At 44.6% G+C, this 25225-nt stretch overlaps 1 protein-coding gene across 1 annotated transcript in view; it reads right to left on the reverse strand.

The window, feature by feature from the left end:
* The window catches only part of ABCB6 (ATP binding cassette subfamily B member 6 (LAN blood group)), a 231577-nt gene that overhangs the window by 144884 nt on the left and 61468 nt on the right, over positions 1-25225 (reverse strand). Inside the window, exon 3 of the mRNA XM_069616874.1 lies at positions 4586-4723. Within this exon, the coding sequence (XP_069472975.1) occupies positions 4586-4723 (138 nt within the window). The remainder of the gene's footprint in view (positions 1-4585; positions 4724-25225) is intronic.

The following is a 25225-nucleotide window of genomic DNA, read 5'->3' on the forward strand; positions in this document are numbered from 1 at the left end:
AAAGAATCTTATGCCATCTGTGTCTTGTGTTGGGTGTTCCATTAGGTAATGTTTTCCCAAAGGGTATCTGATATCTCTATTTTTGATTGATCTCAAGTGTTCTGAAATCCGGATTTTCAGAGGTCTCACAGTGCTTCCTATATAGGTCTTGGTACATATGCAGGTAACAGCATAAACTATGTAGTTCGTGTTGCAATTCATAAAGTGGTTTATCATATGTATTTTGCCGTTGGGTAGGGTGATTGTTTTTTTGCACTTTTCCGCAAACTTGCAGTAATTGCATTGACCACACTTGAAAAAGCCTTGTAGTTTTTCTTCCGACCAAATTTGACTTATTCCTTTTGATGGTGTTTTTTCAATGAAGTGTGATGGGCATAACATTTGCTTTAAATTTTTTTGCTTTTCTGTTGGTGATGAGTGGCTGATCCCCAATGTGATTTCTGAGATCATTATCTAATGTTAGTATATTCCAATGTTTTTGTAGAATTTTCCTTAGGTTCTTATTGTCCGTACTGTATGTTGTTATGAATCTGATTTTGTTATCTTGTTTTGCCCCAGGGTCTTGTTTCTTTTTGTCGAGCAAGAGGTCTGAACGATTCCATTGCTTTACTTTGGATATCGCTTCATCTAACTGTTTGTTGCTGTATCCTCTTTTGAGAAATTTTGCAGTTGCTGTCTCCAAATGTTTATTCTTTTCTTGATCTTGAGTACAGTTACGTGTTATCCTGATGAATTCCCCGTATGGTATGTTCTTTATTGTATGGGGTGGATGGTTACTACGGGCATGAAGAATGCTGTTTCCTGCGGTTGGTTTGGTATATAAAGTGGTCTGAATTTTGTTGTTATCAATGTATAGTTGTAAGTCCAAGAAGTGGATCTCTTTGGTACTTTCTTCCATTGTTAGTTTTAGGTTGTAGTTGTTATCATTTAGGTATCTGTGGTATTGTTGCAAAGTTTTTAGATTTCCGTTCCAAATTACCAGTATATCATCTATGTACCTGCCCCAGAAAACAATGTTATTGTCTTCTGTGAAGGATTTGTGTAGCCAAGCATGTTTGAGTTCAAAGCTGCCCATGTAAAGATTAGCATAGGAGGGTGCGAATTTGGCTCCCATGGCGGTGCCTTGGCATTGTTTGTAAATAATATTGTTGAACAAAAATATGTTGTTATTGAGAACAAAGTTCAACATTTCCAATATCATTTTGTTTTGTTCCAAAAAGGAGATAGATCTCGCTTTTAAAAAATATTCTGTTGTTTCCATACCTTTTAAGTGTAGTATGCTGGTATAGAGAGCCGTCACATCAAAGGTAACTAGTCTATAGTTGGTTTCCCATTCAATATTTTCCAACTGTTGAATGATATGTTTTGTGTCACGTACATATGATGCTAGATTAGCTGCCAGTGGTTGTAGGAACTGGTCTATATATGCTGAAATTGGTTATGTAACTGCACCTATACCATTTATTATTGGTCTGCTGGGAGGTGTGGATACATATTTTTTGTGAATTTTGGGTAAAAAGTAGATTGTGGCAAGTACTGGGTATTTGGGTTTGAGGAAATCCAATTCTTCTTCTGTAAGTAGGCCATTCTCATACCAGTCTTTGGTCATTTGATTCCATTCCACCATAATGTTGGGCAAAGGGTTGTCTTTAAGTTTTGTGTAACAGGTTGTGTCTTCAAGATGTTTGGCTGCCATTTTGATATAATCTCGAGTATTTAGAAGAACTATTTTACCACCTTCGTCGGCCTCTTTAATTGTGATATTATCATTTTTGCTTAGCTCGAAGATTGCTGTTCGTTCTTTCTTTGTCAAGTTATCATGATGCTTAGTATCCTGTTGGTTTTTGATATACATTCTTCTTAGATCTTTTTCCACTGCTAGTGTGAAGAGTTCTATTACACTCTCAGTTGTTGTAGATGGGGTGAATGTAGATTTAAGTTTAAGTTTTGATGAGACACTTTGTCCTGTGTCAATGTCTAGATCTGATATTAATGACTCCATAGTGTGACTTTCTTCCGTGTCTCCAATATTCAAGAGACTCACTGTGTGTTCTGTGTCTTGTATTGTGAGTTCCGATATTGGGGGTTTCGACAATTTTTCTTTTTTCTTCATCTGACTGGTTGCAAAGAATTTTTTTAGTTTGAGTAGTCTGCTGAATTTATAAAGATCAACATTGGTTTGAAAAAAGTCTAATCTGTTTGATGGGCTGAAAGACAACCCTTTGTTGAGCGCTGAGTTCAACTCTTGTGTAAGTTCCAAATCTGAGAGATTGAGCACTAGGTTTTCTTCTGATTCTGATATTGTGATCTTGTCCACATGCCTTTTGGATTTTCTTTTGTTTGTTCTGTTCTTGCTCCTGCTGCCCCTCTTTGTGGGCCACCATTTGTGTCTCCATACTGCATTTGTGAATTTCTGAGTTGTTGTGTACTTTGATAGAGAGGATAGAATCTGGCTTTCCTGTGTTTCTGAAATTCCTCTAAAAAAGAGTATGTGGTGTTTTCTTCAGTTGTATTTCCATTTTGCTTTGGATCTGTTGGTTTATCACCGTCACTGTCTAGTTCTGAAGATTCTGAGGTTGTTGCCTGAGGTTGTTTGGTTGGTGCTGTTGTTTTATTAAATTGTTGTTTGTTAGGGGGTCGTGTTCTGAATTTGTTTTGAAACGTATAAACCCGTTTAAATTTGTAATCTAGTTCATCCCTTTGGAATGCCTGTTGTTTTTTTAGTTTTATGTCTTTTTCGTAATGACACAAATATTCATCCATGATTTGATAGTTTTTGAAAGTCGCTTCAGGTAAGTTCAAAGTTTCTATTAGTTTTTTAGTTTCATCTATTTCCTCTATCAATTTGTTGTGAATTTTCTTGGTGTACGTGATGATTCTGTGAATCATTTCTTTTGACGTTGTTTTCAATAATTCCTCCCAGTCATTGAAATCCTCTACATCCTCCTCTTCAAATGCTGGGAAGATGCAGATCCTTAGTCCTCTCGGTATTCGTCCTACTTTGAGATAATTTTCCATGGTGGTTATTTCCCACCAACGAGAAAGTTCTTTTTTGCATAGTAGCTCCAATCTCTCAAATGCATGTTTTAAGGATTTGATTTGTGATATATTGCTATTGCTGCTTTTATGAGGTAGACCTGAAAAAAGATTTTCTGCCTCTTGTTCCCTTTGTTTAAAGCGTTGATCCATTGTGGTTGTTTGTTTTAAATCGATCAATCCTGGTGCTCTGTTTTTGTTGCTGGTTAAGTTCAAAATGATGAAAAAAAGAAATCAGTCTGAGCAACTGTAACGAGCTACCTTGGTTATTCAATTCCTGTGTTATGTTTCATATTATTTATTTGTCTGCTGCATGCGGAGCGGAGGACATTGCGACTGACCAATGTCAAAAAGGGGTGTGGGATATTTCTTATGGAAAGAAAGAAGTGTTCTTAAATAATATGTCAGGATGCAGTTGCCTGGGTCTTCCTTCCCCACGTTTGGAGCACGGGGTAGGTGGAGTTGGTGGAGCACAGTACAGTCTCTAGCACGAAACAACGGTTCCAATGGCAGTTCTCAGGACCATCATGGCCAAGCCTCGTTCCCTTAGAAAGACTCTTGCCTTCGGGGCCTGATGTGTTCAGATAACCAAAAACAAAAGTTCCTTGAACAAATGAAAGTTACACACAAGAAACGCTGCCTTTCTGACAACTTTAATGCCTACATTTCCATAAACTGCATTGTAAAGAACTACAGTTTTTCGTGGCTGGTCATCTCGCATCATTTATGGGAAGACTACATTCAGTCGGGTGGATTCCATAAACAGGACCAATCACATCATCTCTTTTTAGCTCCGGCTATTAGGTGGTGCTTGCAAGCCGAAGGTATTGGCACGTGGAGTGAAGATAGAAGAAACACGGGACGTGAGGCGGGACGCACAGCCTGTGGTTGTTATTTGGCTACTCATACCAATGCTAGTCCGTATGGCCATTCCCATCTGTTCGCTGCCCCCCCCCCCTTCTCCCAGCCCCTCGCCCTGCGCACAGGATCTCTTTGAGCTGGCTCTGTGCTCTTAAGGAGACGCCACTGTTATTTTTGCCAGGCTTCTGAAAGGTGATGACTTAAGTACTGCTGTAAACCAAAGCAGCTCATGGTGTAACACAAATATCTTAACAACGTATGTCTTCAGCCACTTGATGTAGAAGCAATGGGTGTCCTTTCTACTGAATACCTGTTAAAACAAGCATTTGCAAAGTCAACAGCTTCGACTCTTCTAAAGACAATAGATACTACATGTGCATGTTTTAGCAGTGTGTAAACCTAGTTAGGCATTTTCCAGGCACTGGCATTTTGAAACTACCGAGCCATGAAATGGCTATGTCGTGCCTACACAAATGCCACAACGGTTGGCTTGGACAATGCTTGTTATTTGCAAAGAACAAGATAAAAGAAAAGAGACACGTGGTGCAGACTGCCAGCTTGTTTGTATCACTATGACATCAGCGCACATGCACGCTCACGTGCACACAGATGCACGCGAGCACGTGCCCAGACTGAAATACACACACGCGTATGTCCACACGCAGAGTCCCAAAGTGCGGAGACTCACCTGCCGGTTCTCGACATCCCGCTCGTCCTCGTTCACCAGCAGCATGTAGGGCCTGCGCGGAAGACCCGGGGCCCGGATTCCGAGCACAAACAGGGAGCCGGTGAACACATAACGCAGGAACCAGAGGCTGAACTGCACCTGCAGGGGGCAGACGAGAGAGCACAGAAATCAACAGCAGGGCAGGTGTAGGGGGCACAGCTGGTTTTATGAGAGTGAGTGAGGGGGGGGTACATCGCAACATATTCAGCGGTCTACAACCTTTGGCTCTCCACATGTTTTGGACTAAAACTCCCATCACCCCTAACCAGCACAGTAAATAGCCAGACATCATGGGACTAGTAGTCCGGAACATCTGGAGAGCCAAAGGTTGCAGAGCCCTTATATACATCAATCAACCTGACTCCTCGCCCGTCCCGCCCTCGGAGATGCTCAGAAAACAAAAAAGCACCAATTCAAGTATACTGTCGTATGGGGGTTTCCCTTTCAAAACCACACAAAACATGATGTGAGATTTCAAAGTGAAGAACACGTTCGTTTTTACACAACTCACAGGACCACGTCAAATATTGCCCATTAATAACCTGCATGTGCAAAGTGAGTGGATTATAATGCGCTGCCTTGTTTTTTTTGTTTTTTTTTAAATTTATTTACAGGCATTTACAAGTATTTACAACAGAAACTGAAAACTATACAAATCCAGAACAATATATATACACGTGAGAAAAAAAATAAAAAAAAAATAAACCTCCAATAAAGATCATTACATTTTCACCATATTTTCTCATAAAAAGACAATTTGCAGTTCAGTTTATAAATTAATTTTTCAACCCTTGACAGCTTTTGCATTTCCTCCACCCAATCCTCAAATAAAGGAGGATTCCTGCTTTTCCAACCCCGAAGTATCAAACGTTTGGCCACAATGGCACCTCTAAAAAGACATTTTTTGTTGGAAGAGCTGAGATCACCAAGCTCAGACTCTATCACCCAACACCATAGCCTTGAAATCCAAGTTGGGAATCCCATCGGAAATTTGAATACAAGCATCACAAACTGCAGACCAGAAACCAGAAACCCTCACACAACTCCACAACATATGTTCCAAGGACCCAACCGCATGTACACAACCCCAACGGTCATCACAATCTAGCATCCCTCGTAGTTTCAGTTTTTCCGGACACCAATAAACCTGATTAAGAATTTTGAGTTGTCGCGTCCTTTCACCTAAGTTCAGAGAGCATAACGAAACGTTCCTACACATGTTTTGCCAACAGTCTGGTGTAATTATTGAACCAATCCTCGTACTCCATATATTCCGCAGGGCATCATTACTATGAAAATTTGACACGACCAACTTGTACACCCGACTCGCTAAGCCACCACCCTTGGGTTCAGATGAAGCCAGGAAAACATTCAAATCTAAGGTATCAGACCAGTCCACATCACCCATTAGCCTTTTCATACGTCTATATGATGAGTCCGTCAAACTCCTGAATTCCCATCTCTCCCTCAATTCGTTCGCAGTCATCCATCGACCATCTACACCAAGATCACCAAGTTGTCTAATGCCAGCAAGAAACTAGTCAGGCCAAAACATGGTTTTAGTATCATCCCTAATCTTAGGATTCAGCCAAATAGAAGCCCGTGAGCATCTGAAAGCATCCACCCCCAGAAGCGCCAACAACCCACACCAAGCAGCGCGTAAAGATATCGTCACTAATGATCTGCAGCCATGGACTTTAGTATTATTGGTCAACAAGGCCTCCATGCCAAGCGGACCAAAAGCATTTGACTCCGCCAAAGCCCAACGATCCGGAATTTCACTTAGAAATGGAATGAAATTATGTGAAAAAAAGGCCAAATGATAAGCCCTGAAATTCGGAACCCCCATTCGCTTGTGATAGATATTGATATTAGAAGAACAGTTTAGGTTAGCAACTTGCCTCCATTCCCAAAATGGTCGACATAGTAAGCGCGGTAAGGGGTCTGTCTGGAGATAATGTAGCCAACTGCAACACACAGTATTCAAGGATGCCACCGGCACCCTGTGGAGGCAACCGCTGTAGAAGCTGGATCTGGGGCGCTCCCACCCCCTCCCCATGAGCCAGTTCATACTCACCCTCTGGCTACTTGCTGTCAAAAATTAGAAACTAACGATGCACTGTTAAAAGAAACAAAGCTAACAACAAAAAAATCAGGATTGCACCCATTTTTCAGTCTCCCCTTCAAGGACACAACAATAGGCAAAAAAACAATTCACTGACAATGAAAATGTCAATTTGAAACACATTGCATAATGCATGTCCCCCAATCCTGCACAAGGCCCTCCAAGGGCATGCCATGGATGGACATCAGATCGAGCCGCCTATTGGGATCGGACTGGCACATAAAATCATCCCGGGCACTAATGAAAAAGTAGCCCACAACGGCACATGGCAATTTGTTACTTGTTGTGACACTGTTTGAGTACTACCTAAAGGGGAGTTTTTTGTAGAACGGGTTGCAAAAAGCACATTTTAAATCATATTTGCTCTGTGACATTGATGGAAGCTACTGGTTGCACAGTGCAGTAACGCAAACTGGCCTAGTTGAGCCAAAAAACGAGCGCACATTGAACAATAAAGTGGCCCACATAGCCATGTTGGGCCAGCCCTTCAGTCATTGCCCCTTAGGCTGGTCTGCCGCCTATCAACACTGAATAAGGCTTCGTTCTTGGTCCTAATAGCAGTCTTTGAAATTGAGGGCAGCTGGGAGCTATTTAGCTCCTGCTTGTAACCTAGAAGAGCCCGGTTAGCTTGACACCAACAGCCACGAGGAGCTACTTTTTTCTCCCATGGCCAACAGATGCCGAACAAACACCTATGTTAATTAAACTCTGTGCGTTTGCGGCAATCTATAAATAAGCCTTAGGATATACCTATACAACATCTAGAGCACATGGTTTATCTTTTGTGGAAGTTAGATTTGCTGAACGCTATGTTCTAGTTCCTCGTGCCCCACTGGTAGCTCCTGGTCACTGGTTAATGCTGGATTCCCAGGAGCTGCTTTTAACTACTGCTTATTTAATCTGAATGTTGAACCCTGTACTAGACATGACTGCATGAGTGAACCTAGGCATCCTCCGTGATGGACTTAAAATCCACAAACACATTACAGATGAACCCCGTCAGGTGATTTGCAGGTCTTTCCTATCACATTCACCCCATTAGGTGTACTCTGAAGCATTCCATTCCAACCAAATCAATATCTTATGAGGAGTATCCCAAGGTTCGGCAATATCATATGATGTAACCTAACTGCATGATGTAACCAATGTAACCAAGCCGGCGTCCTTACTCTGCATGACTGTATCCTCTTGTAAGATGTAACCATTGTAACTGAAGTATGTAACCTACGTTGCAAGCAACTTTTTTAACCAACCATCTTAAGAAAAAGTGCCCAGATGCCTCCTGGTTCGGTGCGCTATACAAATGTCTAAATAAATAAATAAATAAATATCCCCTCTCCTTTCAAAATATGCCGGTTGCCCCCTTTTTAGAAAGAACCTGGGCGTCATCTTCCCCAATTTACAACTTCAACTTGCTTGCACCACTTCCGAAGAGGGGCTCAGAACAACTTTCTGTTCCTCAACAGGTACCAGACATTACTTTTCAGCACTAGGGACCCCACATCCTTCCAGAACCACTTTTTATGACCACCCCTGTGGCTAAAGAAACGGATCTACGTGATTACATCGAATCCATTTTGCTGAATTAGATTTCATTGATTTATGTATTTGCATTTTTCACTGCAAATTAATGCGGCGGGTGGTGGGGAGAGACTCCCTGCACCCCGCCCCCCACCCCTTGGTGAAAAATGCCAAACAGAATTTGATGGAAGCGAATTCAGCAAAATAGTATGCGATGTAATGGTACGATACCAAAGAAACCACTCAGGTGACCAATGGCTGAAAGCTCAGAGATGGCTTTAATGCAGTAATCAGTGCAGTGCAAAGCTATTACACTTCCCGTTCTTCCAGCTGAGAAAGGTTCTACCGCGCCTCACGCCTCTGCAGGAGGCAAATGCAGCCAGCGCTCTAGTCCCAACGAAAGGGAACTCACTTTAGAAAACCTGTATGTATGCTACTGATGGAGGCCACTGGACTGACAACATTCAACCACACCCTCCCTCCCCCATGCTCAAGGAACTGCAATGGCTACATCTTAAAGCACCCTTCATTTTCAAGACAGCCAGCATCATCTATAAATGATAATAATGTGTTATTTATATAGCACCTTTATCCTTTATTCTAAAGCAGCGACAACCAAAACACCACTCTACCTGGCTGAGACAATCGCCAATCCCGGAAGCCAGCACACCAGCAGAAGGCCCTTTGGTCTTCCCTTGCGACAGGCGTCTGTGACTCTTTACCTCTATGTGGGACTTGGACCTTTCTATGTGGGACTTTGTTACTTCCAGCGGGAGGATAGCTCAGGGGCAACGCACTTGTGTGCTGGAAGCAAGACAACACACAGCAACACAGGTTTGAATCCTGGAACCACACTTATAGACTTGTCTCCGGTATTAAGCGTGCTATAAAAGATTAATTAATTCCATTGCATTTCTGTGCTATCGGGTGCGTCTTCCCTGCAGATATTACCAGATTCAGGCTTCCTCATCTGACCCCACCCCCTACTTTTTTTCCTGTGGCCTGTTTATTTTGTTACTGTCCCCGTGCCGTCAGGGTATGTCTCTGACACCTGGACATTGTGGTGCTTCCTGGACCACACTGGAAATTCTTAGATTCACCATCATCACAATGTGAGCCTGACAGATGTGTGAAAGAACCTGGATGAGTGCGCACCACGAATTCTAGGCAATTTAAATCTTTTTGAATGGTTACACAATCTTGTGGGCCTGTTGCCAAAATACCCTCACTTGCACTGTGAGGTGTGGACATTATTTGGGAATGGTGCCTGGGTTGGGTTAGGAAGGCACCAGGAAGCAAGACACAGACAACAGATTCAAAGTTTAAAATAAAACATTTTATTAACTTAAGTGTCAGGATGGAAAAAGGCCTAACTTGCCCTATGCTAAGGTGGAATTTCCCTACCTAAATAAAACTAAGGAAAGTCTGAGTCAAAGAGTTCAACTGAAAAGTTTGTCTGTGTCCAAACCCTGTACTTGCTCTTACAATTACATCTATACAATGTGTAGGGATGTCCTCAACCAAAAGAAAACAGTGTTCAACATAAAGTAATGAGCTTCTTCCAGCTCGCAGCTTGCGTTCAGCTCTCTTCCCCAAGTGTAAAACAGTTCTAGAAAAAGTCTCAAAACTATCTTTCTTAGTTTCAAGGTGATACAGTATTAAACAACCCTCAAGGTTCCCTTCCACAAGTTCCAAGTAACACTGTTCGACCAAGTAACACAGTTCAAACACAAAAGAATCTTGAGGTTCCGTCCTCAAGTCAACAAATGTAGTTTCTCAAGTCTCAGGTTCCCTTCCCCAAGAATTTAATTTCACCATCACAAATGTCTATCTTTTTATGACTCTGTGTCACACTTTCACCCCTTTTCCATCATTTGTTTTCAGGTGAGCCTCTTGACTGTATAGGGTTTTAACTTCAGGGTTTCAGTTTATTCTACTTCGTTTTACTTTCAATGTATATTCATGCCATTTGAAGTTTTTCCTAAATTCGGTATTCAATAAGCCTTTCTTTTGCTCAATTTTAAAGTTCCATTTAATTCAATCTTTAGTTAATTGAAATGCCCAGCATTTGTAGACTTACGAAAACGTTTTCCCTGAGACACACGACCACTCCGATGCAAAGTATTCCGTACGATTCAACAATCAACCATGGAAATTATCTTATACCAGAGACCTTCGACAACGCTCTCTGCGAGACACAAAACCACTCCAATACAAAGTATTCTTCAACAATGGAAATGTTCAAGCATTTGCACACCGGGTTTCTCCTCTGATAGAAACTCACCAATCACTTTGATAGCTTTCCCAGCAGCGCAGAGAATACAGCATTCTACTTCTGCTGTCAGGGGTCCATCTCCTGCCCCTCCCCAGCGTCTCAGCATGCTGCATACGGCAGGCCAATCTCCAGCAGTTTCCTCCAGCGACTTGCCTCTATTCAAACAAGTTTCCTGCTGCCCCCCCAGGCATCCCTGCTGCTCCTCGCTGTGTTTTTTTCTCCTTCTCATATTATACCCCTGCAACCTTGCAGGTGTGCTTTCGCAATTAAGCCTGCCTGACCACGAGAAAGAGCACATGCCTGACCTTCACAATACTTTGCAGGCAACTTCTTTGTCCAAGTTCTAAAGTGTTGAAATGGCATAGTGTTCATTGCTCTTAGCTGCCTCTTCCTCGTCTCAGTGCTGTCAAGTGTTACATGAGGGAAAATGACAGGCACCGACTTACAATAACCTATAAAAGGTCAGGGAAAGATTAGGTTGTTCGTCAATAGGAAAAGGAGATTCCATGTCTCGCCTGGGTGCACCCCGCTCCCAATCCCACTAGGACTCTCCACCTATGTGATACTCCCTCGCTTCTCCACACCCCGGGTCGGGATCCAAGAGCGATGGCCTTTCCCTGGCCACCTAAGAAGAGAATCCAGGGGTTTTAGGAGTGAGGATACCCTCCGGTTCCTCATAATGGGTTCTTTCCCATTTGAATTTTATAATTTTGCAGGTTTGGCCACATTTTCGTTCAGTTCGGTATTCAATATTTGCCTAATATTTCCTTTTCATGTGTCCATTACTTCGTGATATTCACAAATGTTGAATTTACTATTCATGAATATGTCCAATTATTTATTCAATTAGATTGTTCGGCATTCATAGTTTAAGTTTACTTATTTCAGTTCATGTGGCATTCTCTGAACACATGCCAGCATTGGCAGGGTGTTCCGGAAAGAGTGTTTTCTGCATTACACTCACCGGTTATGCACAACCGCTCTCTGCAGCTTCAGCGGTTCTTCGTGTACGGTCCTCCTGGATCCATGGGCTTTGCTTCCCTCGCTGCGGCCACCGACAGATTCCCTCGCTCTCCCGCTTGCCGCGGCGGCTGTGGGCTTCGGGCAGAGCACAACTTCTTGCTGTTGCTATCGGCAACCGGAGCTCGGATGGATATTTCGACCCTTTCACGGCCCATGCGTCTCTCTTTCTCCAGACTCCCACGGCTCCCAATCCAGGTTGGTTTTCAGAGGGTAAAAGGGGGATCCCATGTCTCCCCTGTGGGTGCTCCACTCCCAATCCCCAAGGACCGTCCACCCAGGTGATCCTCCCTTGCTTAGCCCCCCTCCAGGGTCAGGATCCAAAAGCGATGACCGTGCCCTGGCCAGCTAAGAAGAGGATCCAGAGGGAGTAGGAGTGAGGCTACCATCAGGTTTCTCCCCCCCCCCTCACCCCAACTTTCCACTCCCTTGAACAAATCTGCCTGTTTAATATTGAACCATCTGCTTGTTATAATAAGGAACAATCTACACACTGATGACGATAACAGTCGATATTCCTTACGCTGTTTTAAAAAAATAAAAATCCTTTAATCTTCCTTGTGACAATGCTAGTTATTAAGGCCATATGGGACATCCGAAAAATTAAAAGTGTGCTTATTAGAACCTAACTCACACTGAATTTGGAACACTTAATCATTTAAAACATTGTGCACGGAGTAACAAGCTAAATGAAAATACTTGTTTTATTCCAGATAGGCGTGGACAGAGATTATTGTGCTTCGTCGTTTACTGGGAGACTGCACAGTTCCATCCACACTTCAGGTTTCCACATGTCTGCTTTCATGGTGCGGAGGGTGATTGGACATGGGTAAAAGCATTGTGCAGCACGGAGATGGTGACCCCAATTTAGTAGGTGAACCTGGAGAACAGACTCCTGTTGCCCCAAGCAGGGATTTACGTGCAGTCCTATGTTCTGTGAGAAACTGGATGATGTTCTCCAATGTACTCCCTCGGGAGCTTCCATTCAGGTGGCCACGGAAGGGCCATTGCTTTTGGATCCCGACCCTGGGGGTGGACATGCGAGGGAGGATCACCTGAGAGGAGGGTCACGAGGGATTGGGAGGAGAATACCCAAGAGTGACACATGGTATTTCCCCATTCCCAATACTACCCCACTCTCCCTTAGCCTTCATGGGGCATTTGCAATCTCACCCTATCTCCTCCTTCCCATTTCCAACAAATACAGGGACAAGGAAGATGCAACTAAGATCAATGAGGATTACCCATAGGAAAAGCATTGGGAAACAATTCATGGCCTACTACTACTACAACCTACCGCTAGGCTGTCCCACTAATATAGTCAGGCACGGTCATGCACTTTAATCCAACTGTGCACACCTGACTCCACTTGACTCTTCTCTATACTATAAAAGGAGGAGTTCTGCCAGAAACAGCGAACGAGCTGGGGATGCTGTATGAAACGAAGAAGCCAAGGAGAAGAGAGCAGCAGGAGTTGAATCCTGGAGGAGAGCAGCGTGCCGAGATGCTGGCCTGGTGTTGGTGAGGGCCTGCATAATGGCTAGGGAGCCAGGCCTCCAAGAAGCCGCAGTGAGGCAGCCTGCATCCTGCTGGAGATGTTTGGCAAAGTGCTCGTTCCCTTAGGACCTGTGCTGGGCCCAGTGGTGTCTGAGGGGCAGGTGGTGAGACCCTGACCTCAACCCTGCGTATCCAGAGAGAGACTGCCTGACAACGCGATGCTGCCCGGGGAGTTTCGTGAAAGTCAGAGAGAGAAACTCGGGAGCATGTGTTTGACTGGAGCGGAGCGGGAGAAAGGCACAGTTTGCAAAGTGGCACCAAACGGAAAGAGAGAGAAAGCGTAAGAAGTACAGAAAGTGTAAGAAATAACAGACAGAGGAAAACACCGAAAGAAGGAAAAGGTGCTAGCAGTGCTGAAGGAAAGTAAAGCAGCGAAAAGGCACGTGAAGTGTGCAAGAGGTACGAGAAACAAGCAGACAAGTGCACGATAAAGAAAGGAAAGTGTGCTGGTGGCACGATACAATGAACCAAGGAAGGTGCAAGTGCGCTAGGTGAAGAGAATGGTGCAAGCGTGCACAATGAAATAAAGGAAAACAAGGAAAGAGGTGCAAGTGTGCACAGTGAAGAAAAGGGTGCACTTGTGCACGGTGAAATAAAGGAAACAAAAGAAAGCAAGGAAACAAAAGAAAGCAAGAAAAGGTGCAGGTAGCACCTGACAGCGAAAAGTTGGAAAGAAAGGAACGGATGGAGGCAAGTGTGCACAATAAAACTAAGGAAACAAAGGAGAGCAAGAAGGGGTGCACGAGGCACCTTAAGGTGAAAGATTAAAAAGAAAGAGCGGGCTTGGGAGGAGCAAAGAGCCCAGCATTCTCAAAAGTCTCAGATACTACCTCATGTAAGAACTGTATAGTGAAAGGTACATCCTGACTAGAACTTTGTTTAAAGACGAAAGGGGCCTAAGCTTGGGTAAGGGAACCCTGAGAGGCCTAAGAAGAATTGTGTGAGAAACGAAAGGTATATCCTGACCAGAAGAAGTTTGTTTGTTTGTTAAAAGACAGAAGGGGCCTGAGCTTGGGGAAGGGAACCCTGAAAGGCGTAACAAGAGTTGTGCAAGAGACATTGTTGAACTGTGTAAAGAGAGGACTAGACTTGGGGAAGGGAACCCTGAGAGGTCTGACCAGAACTGTGTATTTTTTTGTTTGGAACTCGAAGAGTCCGAGCTTGGGGAAGGGAACCCCAAGGGACCCACGGATATTGTGAACTTTGTTGATTTGCAGCAAGAGCCCTGCGTGGAAGGGTTTAAGGGCTCCCCTTTTGAATTGAACTATCTTGCACTGGCAGAACTACACCTATTGGTAAGACCATCCGAAACCAGCTGTGGTTTACATTTCCTTTTCTTTGAACCACTATTCTTTCTTTTTTTCTTTTTTAAGACTTCCTAAAACATTTTTCTAAAGAGTGGGGGCAAGTATATGTTTAGACACTGATGGATTATTATTTTGCACTTTCAGACACTGACGGCCCTTAGAAACATCAGTTAAGAGAACCATCCCGTTAGAGTTAGGGCCAGCTAGGCATTACACCAACTCAGGAACCTTAGTAAATAAAGGTTTTGAAACTAACATCTTTGAGTCTGTGTCTCTCTTGATACCATGCCTGTCTCACAGTCCTCCATTGTGCTTTGCCGTTTTTGCAACGTGTCGTTGGATGGGACAATGTCCTGCCTATTGCAAAACTAATGTGCTCCTGCTTACATGGGTGGCCTTTTGGAAAAAAAACGTGTCCATGCCTAACTTTTGACAACAGTCCCTCACACAATTTCACTTGCTTTTGATCTTCTTTCATGCTCTGCCACATATGGGGGGAGACCACCAGAATCTCCTCTGGTCCTCCCTGTAGATTCCCAGCCCTCTTGCCTGAAATTCTAAGCAGTGCCGGATTTGCCTCCTTTCTGGGGGAGCGGAAGAACTCCTGGATCTCTGACCTGTGATCTCCATCATAAAAAAGGCCAGCAAATCAAGAGCCCTGAGACCTGACAGACTTCCCAACAAAGTTCTACAGGCAGCTCTGGATGCATGGGATAAATTCTGCTGCACCCTGTTTAAATAAAATGTCCAGAATGGCCAGGATCAAATTTCATGGGAAAAAAAGAATATAATCGTCCCGATATTCAAGAAGGGGGACTGGTCAAAGCCAAGAAATGATCGACCAATCGCCCTCTTTGACGTGTTGGGCAAGATTTTTGCCTCAGTTCCACTAAAGTGACTGAATGAATGGGTGACTGAGACCAGAGATTTAGGTTGTAGGCAAACAGGCTTCATTAAAGGCATTTGGTGTAATCTTAATCTGCTACTAAGGAGCTTGATGAAAACGCAAACCATCAGAGGAGATTGTAAAATATAGCTTGCTTGCATCGATCTAGAAAGCGCATTTGATAGCATTGTTAGAGAGCGCCTATGGATTAAAATGTCTGCTGCTAAATGTCCAATTGATCTGTTAAATGCGATTAAAGATCTATACACAGGAACATCCTTACAGATCAGACTAAATCGAGATTGACAGACACCATTCCCACGTGTAATGGCTTAAAGCAAGGTTGCCCTCTAGCTGCCTTTGTGTTCAATTTCTTCATCTCTGATGTGATGCACGTCATTGACACCGCTCCATCGTGCTCAACAAAAATAAATGTCCAAATGCTGGGGTGGCTCTTTTACGCTGATGACTTGGTGTTACTGGACAGAACTGCAAGGGGACTGCAATATCCTCCAAAGATATGTAGATCAAAACGACTTACGTATCAACCCCAACAAATCAGAAATATTCATTCTCAAAAAAAAGAGGATCAAGGAAAACGAAGGCCTTGAGATGGTCCATAAATGAACATCACCTCCAAGTGGTATCATCAATCAAATACCTGGGGATAATGATTAGCTCAAGTGCGAATGAAAGTCTGTGGAAAGATCATCTGCAGCGCAAACTAAAACAAATGACATCTCAAGCCATGATAATCAGACAAAAGTATGGGAAATTCTCACTTGTCCCAATTGTGCAATTTTACAACCAGAAGGTAATTCTGGCAATCACATACGCAGCAGAAGCCTGCCTTGGACTACCGTGGAAGACATGGGAGTGGCTCGAAGGAAAATGTTGGTGAACTGTTATACACCTACCGAATGCAGTCTCTGTAACCATCATCTGACATGAGATTGTGCTCCTATCCCTCTATGCAAGAATGAAATGGAAATTGCTATTACTCTTCAGTAAAACACAATCGTCGGATCACCCGATCCAATTCGATGTCCTATCACCAAGACCAAATGCTCCTACAGATTGGCCATTGAACCTGTGGGCGAGATCTTGTCTCACCTTGTCATCTGAAGTAGGTGTCACCGTTGAGACTCTATCGTAATCCTTCGCACTTGAAACAAATCTTCTGGGCAGGCGACTGGAGAATCACAGAAATGGAAAGATCAAGCTCCAGGACCCACTCCCTCTCAGAAACTAGAACGCCCCCTTACTGTGATACCACCCTACTTGACAAAATTCCCAAATCTTTTCCAGCTGATCCTAGCACCACAAAGGACATTTTGCTCACTTTTCAGGGAGCTGCAAGCTTCTTTGTGTGTCTATAGGCCTCTACTACACTGGGCAGGGTAGACAAATGGGGATCGTACATGCAGCATTCTACAGCCCTGGATCCAGATTACAGAGCAGCCCAGGCTGCCAGCTTCTCCTTTGTTTTGCACATCCAGATTACATTTCTCAGCTAGTTTAACATGAGACGGGGGGTGGGGGGGCATGTACCATTGCTTTTCTGGTCACAGAGGGCACACATAGAAGCTGCACAGTTTAGAGGTGCGTGTGGGGTACTTTCTGATGCCTTCTCTAACAGTTCCGTAAAACATCTTACCAACCTGTGTAAAATGTGCAAATGTAAGAGCACAATTTCAGTCAATACCCCACGTACTTCAGAGAGGCAGCTGACAGCCTCTCTCCTGTAGTGTAAATAGCTATTAATGGGTAGGCAGGACGTTCCATGGGTCCAAGAGACCCCTCTGAGGGACAATTGCATATGCAAATCCATGTAAACCCCTTCCTACCCTTGGACCGACAGCCAATAAAATCTGGATGAATTGGGCATGGCTGTTTTTGCACTGATCTCATCATTTAGCTGTGGCACAAGTAAGTAAAAAAAATCCACTGAGACCCTTAGATAGCAAGGGGCCAGAAAGGCTGCAAACCCGAGATTCCAGCCTTGTTGGAAAGTCTATCATATCCCCTGTAAGGGAGCAGACGTATGACACGGACACAGGAGTGTCATACGTGTTGATATAAACATTTATTAAAAATGAAATAAGAAAAAAACCCTACCTGTCCCTATTGTGAGAAACCTGAAGGAGTCTCACCCGCTAGTCCCCGGAGATCTGTCGTCCAGGTGGCCAGGACACGGCCATCGCTATTGGATCCAGTTCCTGGGGGTGGGCCAGCCAGCGAGGGGGAGGGATCACCTGGGCGAGGGGTCTTCGGGGAGTGGAAGTGGGACACTGAGGGTTGAGACGCAATATTCCCTTACTTGTAACACCTTTTACCCATCCTACCCTGTAGGATATTTAGAAGCCTTACCCACACACCCCTTTTCACACAAAAAAACGTTCTCACACTGTAACAGACAACAGACTAACACCAGAGCCTTTCACCTGGCATGTCCCAACACACGGGTCAGGCAGAGTCAGGCAATTGAGAATAATCATGCACACCTGCTGGTCCTTTACCTTCCCCACAGGGATAAAAGGTGGAGCACGAAAGCACACTTGGAGCAAGGCCGAATGCACGAGGAGACAGGATCATCAAACTGGCAGTTCAAAAGGAGAAGAAAGGCGTTGAGACCTGGAAGGACGACTAAGGGGGAATTGACTCGCAAAGCCTCCGAAAGGGAAAGCATAAGACTGGGAGTTGCAGCTGGCGTGCGGAACAGGAGATGTCAATGGTACACAGGGGCCTCCCGCTTTGATAACGCAGACGGAGAGGCAAGCTGGCTGCCGTGGTACTATGCTTGGCTCCAGAGAACAGATACCACGGGTTCAGCACAGCCGGTGAGTCGGAGGAAGCTGATAGCAAACCGAACTGTGTTGAGTCCAAGGTTGCGAGCAGCCACATTGCGAATGCAAGGAATTGGTAAAAGAAATAACTTGTGTGTGTATTTGAACTTTAAAGAAAGCCCAATAATAATTTGTTTGAAAGGTTCAATATTTTGAACCAACCAAATAAAAAAAAAATAAAAAAAAAAGAAAGCCCAGTTTAGGTCCAGGTGCAGAGGGGTCCCACGCCACGTGGGCGCTCATTTGAAAGACTCTTACCAGGACCTGCTTTCGAAACTACAAGAACTAAAAGGCCCCAGGAAAGGGTGGCGTGAGTCATCAGAGTGGTCCTATAAGGGTTATGTCAAATCCCTTATACAATCCAAAGTCTCTGACCCGTGGCCAGAGGAAAGCTAGGGCAAGGGAACCCCGCTTATCAATGAGATTGTGAACTGTGAAATAAGTCCGTAGTGAACCCAACGGAAGGAGGCCCACTTTTGCAAAAAGGATCCGAGCCCGGCTGAGGGAGATACAAAAGAAATCTAGGAAAAGGGAACCAAGGCTTTCTCATGAAATTGAGTCAAACTTGAACTGTGTTAAAAATAAATGAACTGTGTTAAAGAAGGCTGTATTGAACCCGATGGAGGGAGGCCCATTTTCACAGAAAGGATCCGAGCCCCACAGAGGGAGATTATAGGGGCGAAAGGCAATCGCCCAAGGTGCAGGGCCACTGAGAGAACTTTTGTTTGTTTGTGTATCAAGAGTGATACACCCGTGAACCTTGTGTCGACAAGAGTGAACCCAGTTGTTGGTTGTCCGCAGGGGGAGGTTTTTAAAAAGGCATTTTGAATATTACAAGCAATAGTTGAAAGGCTGCCGTCAACCCTACAGAGGGAGGCCAAAGTTGCAAGAGGGATGTGAGCCTGGTGGAGGGAGATCCAAGGGGCGAAGAGCAATCGCCCAAGGTACAGGAGTAACAAAGGAACTTTTGTTTGTTACATTGAATTAGCAGGCCTTCTAAGGCAAGAGACTTTATGTAGGAAAGAGCCTCTCAGGGTTGTGATATCGATGAACTGGAACTATAAAACTCATGCTGACGAGGCCAAGGAGTGTGCTGTGCTCGACAGTCCCGCCTTGTCCCGTGCTTCAAACGTGGGGAAGGGAGACCCCAGCCATACCATCCGGACTTTTCATTTTGTAAACACGTCTTTCTTTTCTGGTGAATATTATCCCACACTCTTTTTGTAATTTAGCAGTAAGGTATTGGCAATTTTTTTTTATTTTTTAGCATAGGCCCTTTGTATTTGACAAGACACCACTAGAACTACCTTATTATTATTTGATGGTCGTAGCTTGCTCCCATCTTAGATCTAGGTTTAGAGTAGGCATTTATCTCACCCTTATAAGGTTCACTAAACACACTTGAACTGTGATCACTTGTGTCTGTATTTACTGTTGCCACCATGAGTTCCTTATACTATGACCAAGAGGGGTTTTACCTACCTCAACAAAAGACCAACCACTCCGTCAGAATGTGCAGTTGAAATCAAAATAGTACATAGTCCTGTGCCAAAACGCCCATTTCCAACCCTCACACTTACAAATAATAACAAAGAAATAAAGGGACTTTCTGGTCCAGAGGAATGGCCCTTCTCCAGTTATCAGTTCTCCTCAAAAAGGCCAACATAAAGTTGCAGGGTCAAAGCAAAACGTTCAAAGTTCCAACAAAAAAGATCTCTAGGCAACACCAGGGAAAATGACTCCCTTCCCCATGTCACTGTATTTGCAATGCCAAGAGGTTTCCCATCTCCTGGCTCTCCACAAATTTCACAGTACTAAAAGGACACCTCTTCTCTCTTGGCTTCTCCAGGTTCTCACAAACACCAGGTGTGAATGACCCCCTTCCCTTGGTTACAATGTTCACAGCTCCAAGAGGACACCTCTTCTCTACTGGCTTCTCAGGATTCTTACAAACAGCACCAGTCGGAATAGCTCTCTTCCCCTGGTTACAATGTTCACTGTATTCGCAATATACAGTTCATCAGCTTCTTATCACCCCCAGCCTGCCTAGTATACTCTCCTGCCAAGCGCTAGGTCAGTCTTTCTTCCTCCAACTTGATGAAGGGTATTCATTTCTCTTCCCCTTATTTGCTCTTCCTGGTACAGCCAACCTGGTTCGCCCTTCACCCAGGTACTGTGTCTTGGAAGACTTCCGCACAGTTCAGCTGGCAGTCCTGTTGTACTCTCCTGCAATGAACTACCTTGGGTCCCAGACCCCTCTACTTTGGCTTTTCACATATGGGTCCCAGACCCTTCTCTCTGGTCTGTCTTGTAGCGCAGAATCTTGTTTGCGTGTTACCTTAGACTTCAATGGGTCCTTAACCATTCTGTACTCTCGTGTGACTTTCCCAGTTTCATATGGGCTCCAGGTCCCTCTTTCAGCTTTATAATGTCTCTTAACTAGGCCTGTTTCACTATCCTGCCAGGTCTCTCTCTCAGATCCTTTGGGGTGTTCTTTCACCACTTCCCAACCACAGCCTCTGGGGTCTTCCTGTGCTTTCCCGACCCCCCCTCTGCGTACCTTTGCACTTGGTCGATGAGGGTTCCGGTCCTCAGCAACACTGGTATGTTTCTGCTGTTTCCCCTGGGCTCTTGCGGTCTTCTCTCTGCGGCTCCCCAGCTGATCTCTTCCAGTGGGGGAGTCTCCAATTTCCCTCAGTCCTTGCACACTGCTGGCGCTCAAGTGTTCCCCCCCTTTTTGGGAGGCATGCTGGTCTTCTTGGTTTCCCCAGTGAGGAAGACTCCAGCTTCCCTCAGTTCCCCATAGGCTGCTGGGTACCAAGGGTTTCCCCTCTCTCTGGGTATTGTAGTAGTCGACAGACCCTTCTATTCCAGCATAGGATTCTGGCTCCCTGCTCCTCCAGGGAAGGCTTGACAACAATTCCTGGTTTCCCTCCACTATTTCTACTCTTGATGGACCAATCGGAAATCAGCAACCACTAGACTGTTCCTTGTGGTTCTCAAGTGTGAGCCTCATGCTTCCACGCATCTCCCTCATCACAGTACTGATATTCGGACTCCCTTGTGAGTCATTGGGGAACTTCTTCATCACAGTACTGGGAAAGGGGTCTTTACTTAGGTTACTCCTATTCATCCTCGTCCAAGTACTTTCAAGGGAAATGCTAAGGTGACCACAACACACAGGCCTATTAAGGAAGGGGTTGTTCTTAGGTTTGCAAGAAGGGGGTCTAGGGCCAGCTGATGGGGGTGGATACTGAGTTCTCTCCAATTGATCATTCCTAACTTTACAGGAAGTAACCCCCTCTTTTGAGAAGTGACGTTGCTTTGCGCTGCACCACACCCCTCAACTCCAGTACACCCACCTGTCACTACCAACACAATGCTCGTCACCATTCTGCAGCAGTCTCACCTCACTGTGCCCTTTTACACCAGGTTGCTGCACATTTGTTTTTTTGTAGGAATCCACACGCCACCTTACATCTTTTATGCTCCTCTTGTCATCATGAAGAATCTCCTGCAGGGTTGCAGCGTCACTCTGATACCGAAGGCCTGGCGCTGCACCAAACTTGGTGAGTTGTGGCTGTTGGTAGCTCTGGAAGGGGTTTCATTATGGACTATGTGAAGAGTTTGGGGCTTGTGGGAGACAGCAGGGTAGACCTCTGGGCGAAAATGAGCAAGGATTCTGGCCACTTCCCTGACCAAATTCCTGACGAACGCCTGACAAACGCCTTACCCTGCCATACAAGGGTCCCAGCACGCCACTGAACACACCATATTAGAGTAACGTTTGAGGCATCTCTCAGCCTGCTAACCAACATACTAAGGAAGGTGAAATGGGTCACTGCGGTCCTCAAATGTTATGCTACCCATCAACTGAAACTTAAGTTCTTGCCTCCATAAAGGGGGGAGAGAGAAAAGAGAAGGAGAAAGCGAGAAAGAGAGAGAGAAAGCAGATTGGCACTCAGGAACCTCCACCCGACCTGTACCGATGAACACCAAAGGTTTTGTGTCTGCTTTTGCCACTGTCCCACTAATGAACCCCATACCCATTTTCTCTTACAGAGCCATGCGCAGCGAGGTCTCCAAAAGTGGCCGACAGGCGCTATATACAGGCCACTTACATTACATTACTTCTTTCAGAATGCTTCTCTGTGGGCCTCATTCAAATCCCCATGGAGTCATATGAACGCGTAAAACGGGCATTAACACCGCCTCACCACCACTTGTAAATCTGTGGTAAACATACAGGACCGTGTGGTAGTAAGAGTAACTGATTTTGGTAGCAATTCAGCTGAACTACTACTGAATTACCGCCAAACTCAGAATGAGGCCCAATGCCTTTTTCTGTGTGGCTTCAGCACGTAATCGCCTTTTTTTGTGATGAATATTTAAGACCCCTAAGCACAGCCAAAGGCTACTTTGAAATGGGATACCGTTATTAATGGATTTCATTCCTCTACTGCCATCACTCAAGGAGCTCTCAATCACGGGTCCACAAAAGGTTCAGGCCCATTGAGCTCCCTGTCACTGTCGGACCACTCAGCGTTCATACTCTGCGCACTTTTGGCGCCTTTATTGGAGTAGCCCGAGTTGATGGCTACACGGTCCCCAGAACCAAATCAAACATAGGGTAGCTCAAGAAAGCGGGTTGCATAGGAAATTACACAGACTTTCTAAAAGGCCAACACTGGTTTACGATTTGTTTAAAATTCCAAATCTAAAACACCAACAGCCCCCACAGCAGAAAGCATGGGCGGGTGTTGCAAAGGCAATCCAAGTCGAAAGTTAGGGTATTGTGGAGAACAAGATCCCAAACAATATGAAAGATCCGTTATAAGGCACCTTTACCGTAAAAAAGACCGATCTGCTGCCCCGTCCATGATGACGCACATATCCCTAATATGGACAGACACCCACAAATACTTAGGCTGGGACAAAAAGTTAACTCCAGCACAACCGCTGTGGAATAACAAACTACTCCCGGAAGTGAACAAATTACCAAAATGGCACTCCTGGACCCGACTGGGCATTACCAAAATTGGGGACGTAGTCAGAGGAAACGAAATAATACCATTTACAGAATTAATCACTGACTTTGCACTTCCAACAAATGAGCAGTATCACTACACACAACTGAAGCATGCGCTGCAGATCCATCTCCCTGAAATGATTGACATGCCTGATTACACTCCCTTAGAACGTAACCTATTCCCAGACATGATTAAAAACAAAGTTACATCCACCATGTATAGTGCCATAACATCCTTTGCCACCGGGGAGTTGTCGAGTCTGAAAGCCAAATGGGAGGGGGACGTGGGTGACATACTTCCAGAAGAATGGGTAACTGCCCTGATGTTCCCCAGAGAAACAGTGATCTCCTCCAGGCTCAGACTGATCGAATTAAAAATATTGCATAGAATATATTACCCGAGGGTAGCACTAATCAAATGGGGCAAGACCACCACTTCATCCTGTCTGAGATGCAAACGAGAAGAAGGCTCGTATTAACACATACTATGGGACTGTACCATAATCCAACAATACTGGCAGCAGTGCTGCGATGATCTCTCAAGGGTATTGGGCAAAACGATTCATAAAGTGCAAAACAGCTACGGTTGGGGATAGAAGTTGAGGTTGAACTGTCACGCTACGAAAAACTGCTCTTATCTACTACCACTGCGATAATCAAGAGGAATATAGCACAACTCTGGGGCTCTGAAACGGCACCAAGCTATGAGCAGTGGACCACGGATGTGGACATTTGTATTGCAATGGAGAAGTGAGTCTACACGGCTAGGGGATGCCCTGAGAAAGGCTCCAAAATTTGGCAAAAGTGGGAAGACGCACACTGAGAAGTAGCCTCCGCCAAGAATTGGGCTAACATCCAAAGACATGTACAGGAACCTAAAACTACGTGATACTAGCGTAGCAAATGTAATTAGATGTGTTAAGAGACTCTGTTGAAGTGGATACACGGTGTGAAGTTGTTGTTGGGTGGGAAAGGGAAATAACCGTTACCTCGCTGTGCGAGGCTGTATGTTTTCTTTATGTGCAGAAAAACAAAATGTTGTATTAAAAAAAAAAAAGAAAGTTAGGGTATTGTGGGGAAAACCGCAAGGTCTCATCCTCCAGTTAAACTAAAGCTGGATGATGAGAAAATGGCTTCCTACCAAGAATTACGCAGGCAAAGTTGGCGCCATGTCAAGGCCAGTGCTTCGCCAACACCCTTAGCAGTTCATAGTCCGATCTCACTTAAAACTTGCGGATCAAATTCATAGTTGGCAGAATATTCCAAGGTCCTAAAGGTCCCGTTTACTGCTCGACAAACCTTGAAAGCCCGGGACATGTTGCTAAAGCGTTAGCCAATCCTAGAACCACAAGATCGGGATAGGCGGCGGTGGTGGTAATCAGCACGCGATGGTTCAGCCAAAAGGGAAGTGAATGCAGTCAGTTACCCCCTTTGGGCTTTCAGATACATAGATGGGCAAACACAAAACAAAAATAACGCAGACAAAAAGGCAGGTAGATATGATCATATTGTTATACAGCACTACATGAGTGCTCTGATTGCAGTTTGTCCCACTCTGTTCATTATTCTTGGAACGATGGGGGAGCAGAGAAAGTAAACCCTGTTGGGATTGGAAGCTATGATTCAGTGCTATATGCTTAACCCAGCGAGTTTATTTAACAGCCAGGCGAGTTGGGTTACTAACCATGGTAAATATTGGTTGTGTGGCTATTATTCCATAGTAATTACTTACCATGGTAAATATTATGCAATGTTTATTGGGCATGGTACACACCACGCTATGGGTAATAATAACCTGTGATTGAATTGTATTTGATGGCATTTGTTAGAATTTGGAAGGTATGAAATATGCCAAAACAAATGTGAACATTTGAATAGGACTGCTTCTGAAAATAATTGCTTTTAGGAGCACTTTATAAAAACAGCTTTCTTTATACTGGGTGTGGCTCGACTACTCCTGAAAGTTAGTCATCTGTGTCAGACCACCCAGATCAGAAGTGGGCTCTGGGCACTACTGGGCACGTTCTACAATGGG

Source organism: Ambystoma mexicanum, chromosome 9 (assembly GCF_040938575.1).
Source record: "Ambystoma mexicanum isolate Mex_15411 chromosome 9, UKY_AmexF1_1, whole genome shotgun sequence".
Lineage (NCBI taxonomy): Eukaryota > Metazoa > Chordata > Amphibia > Caudata > Ambystomatidae > Ambystoma > Ambystoma mexicanum.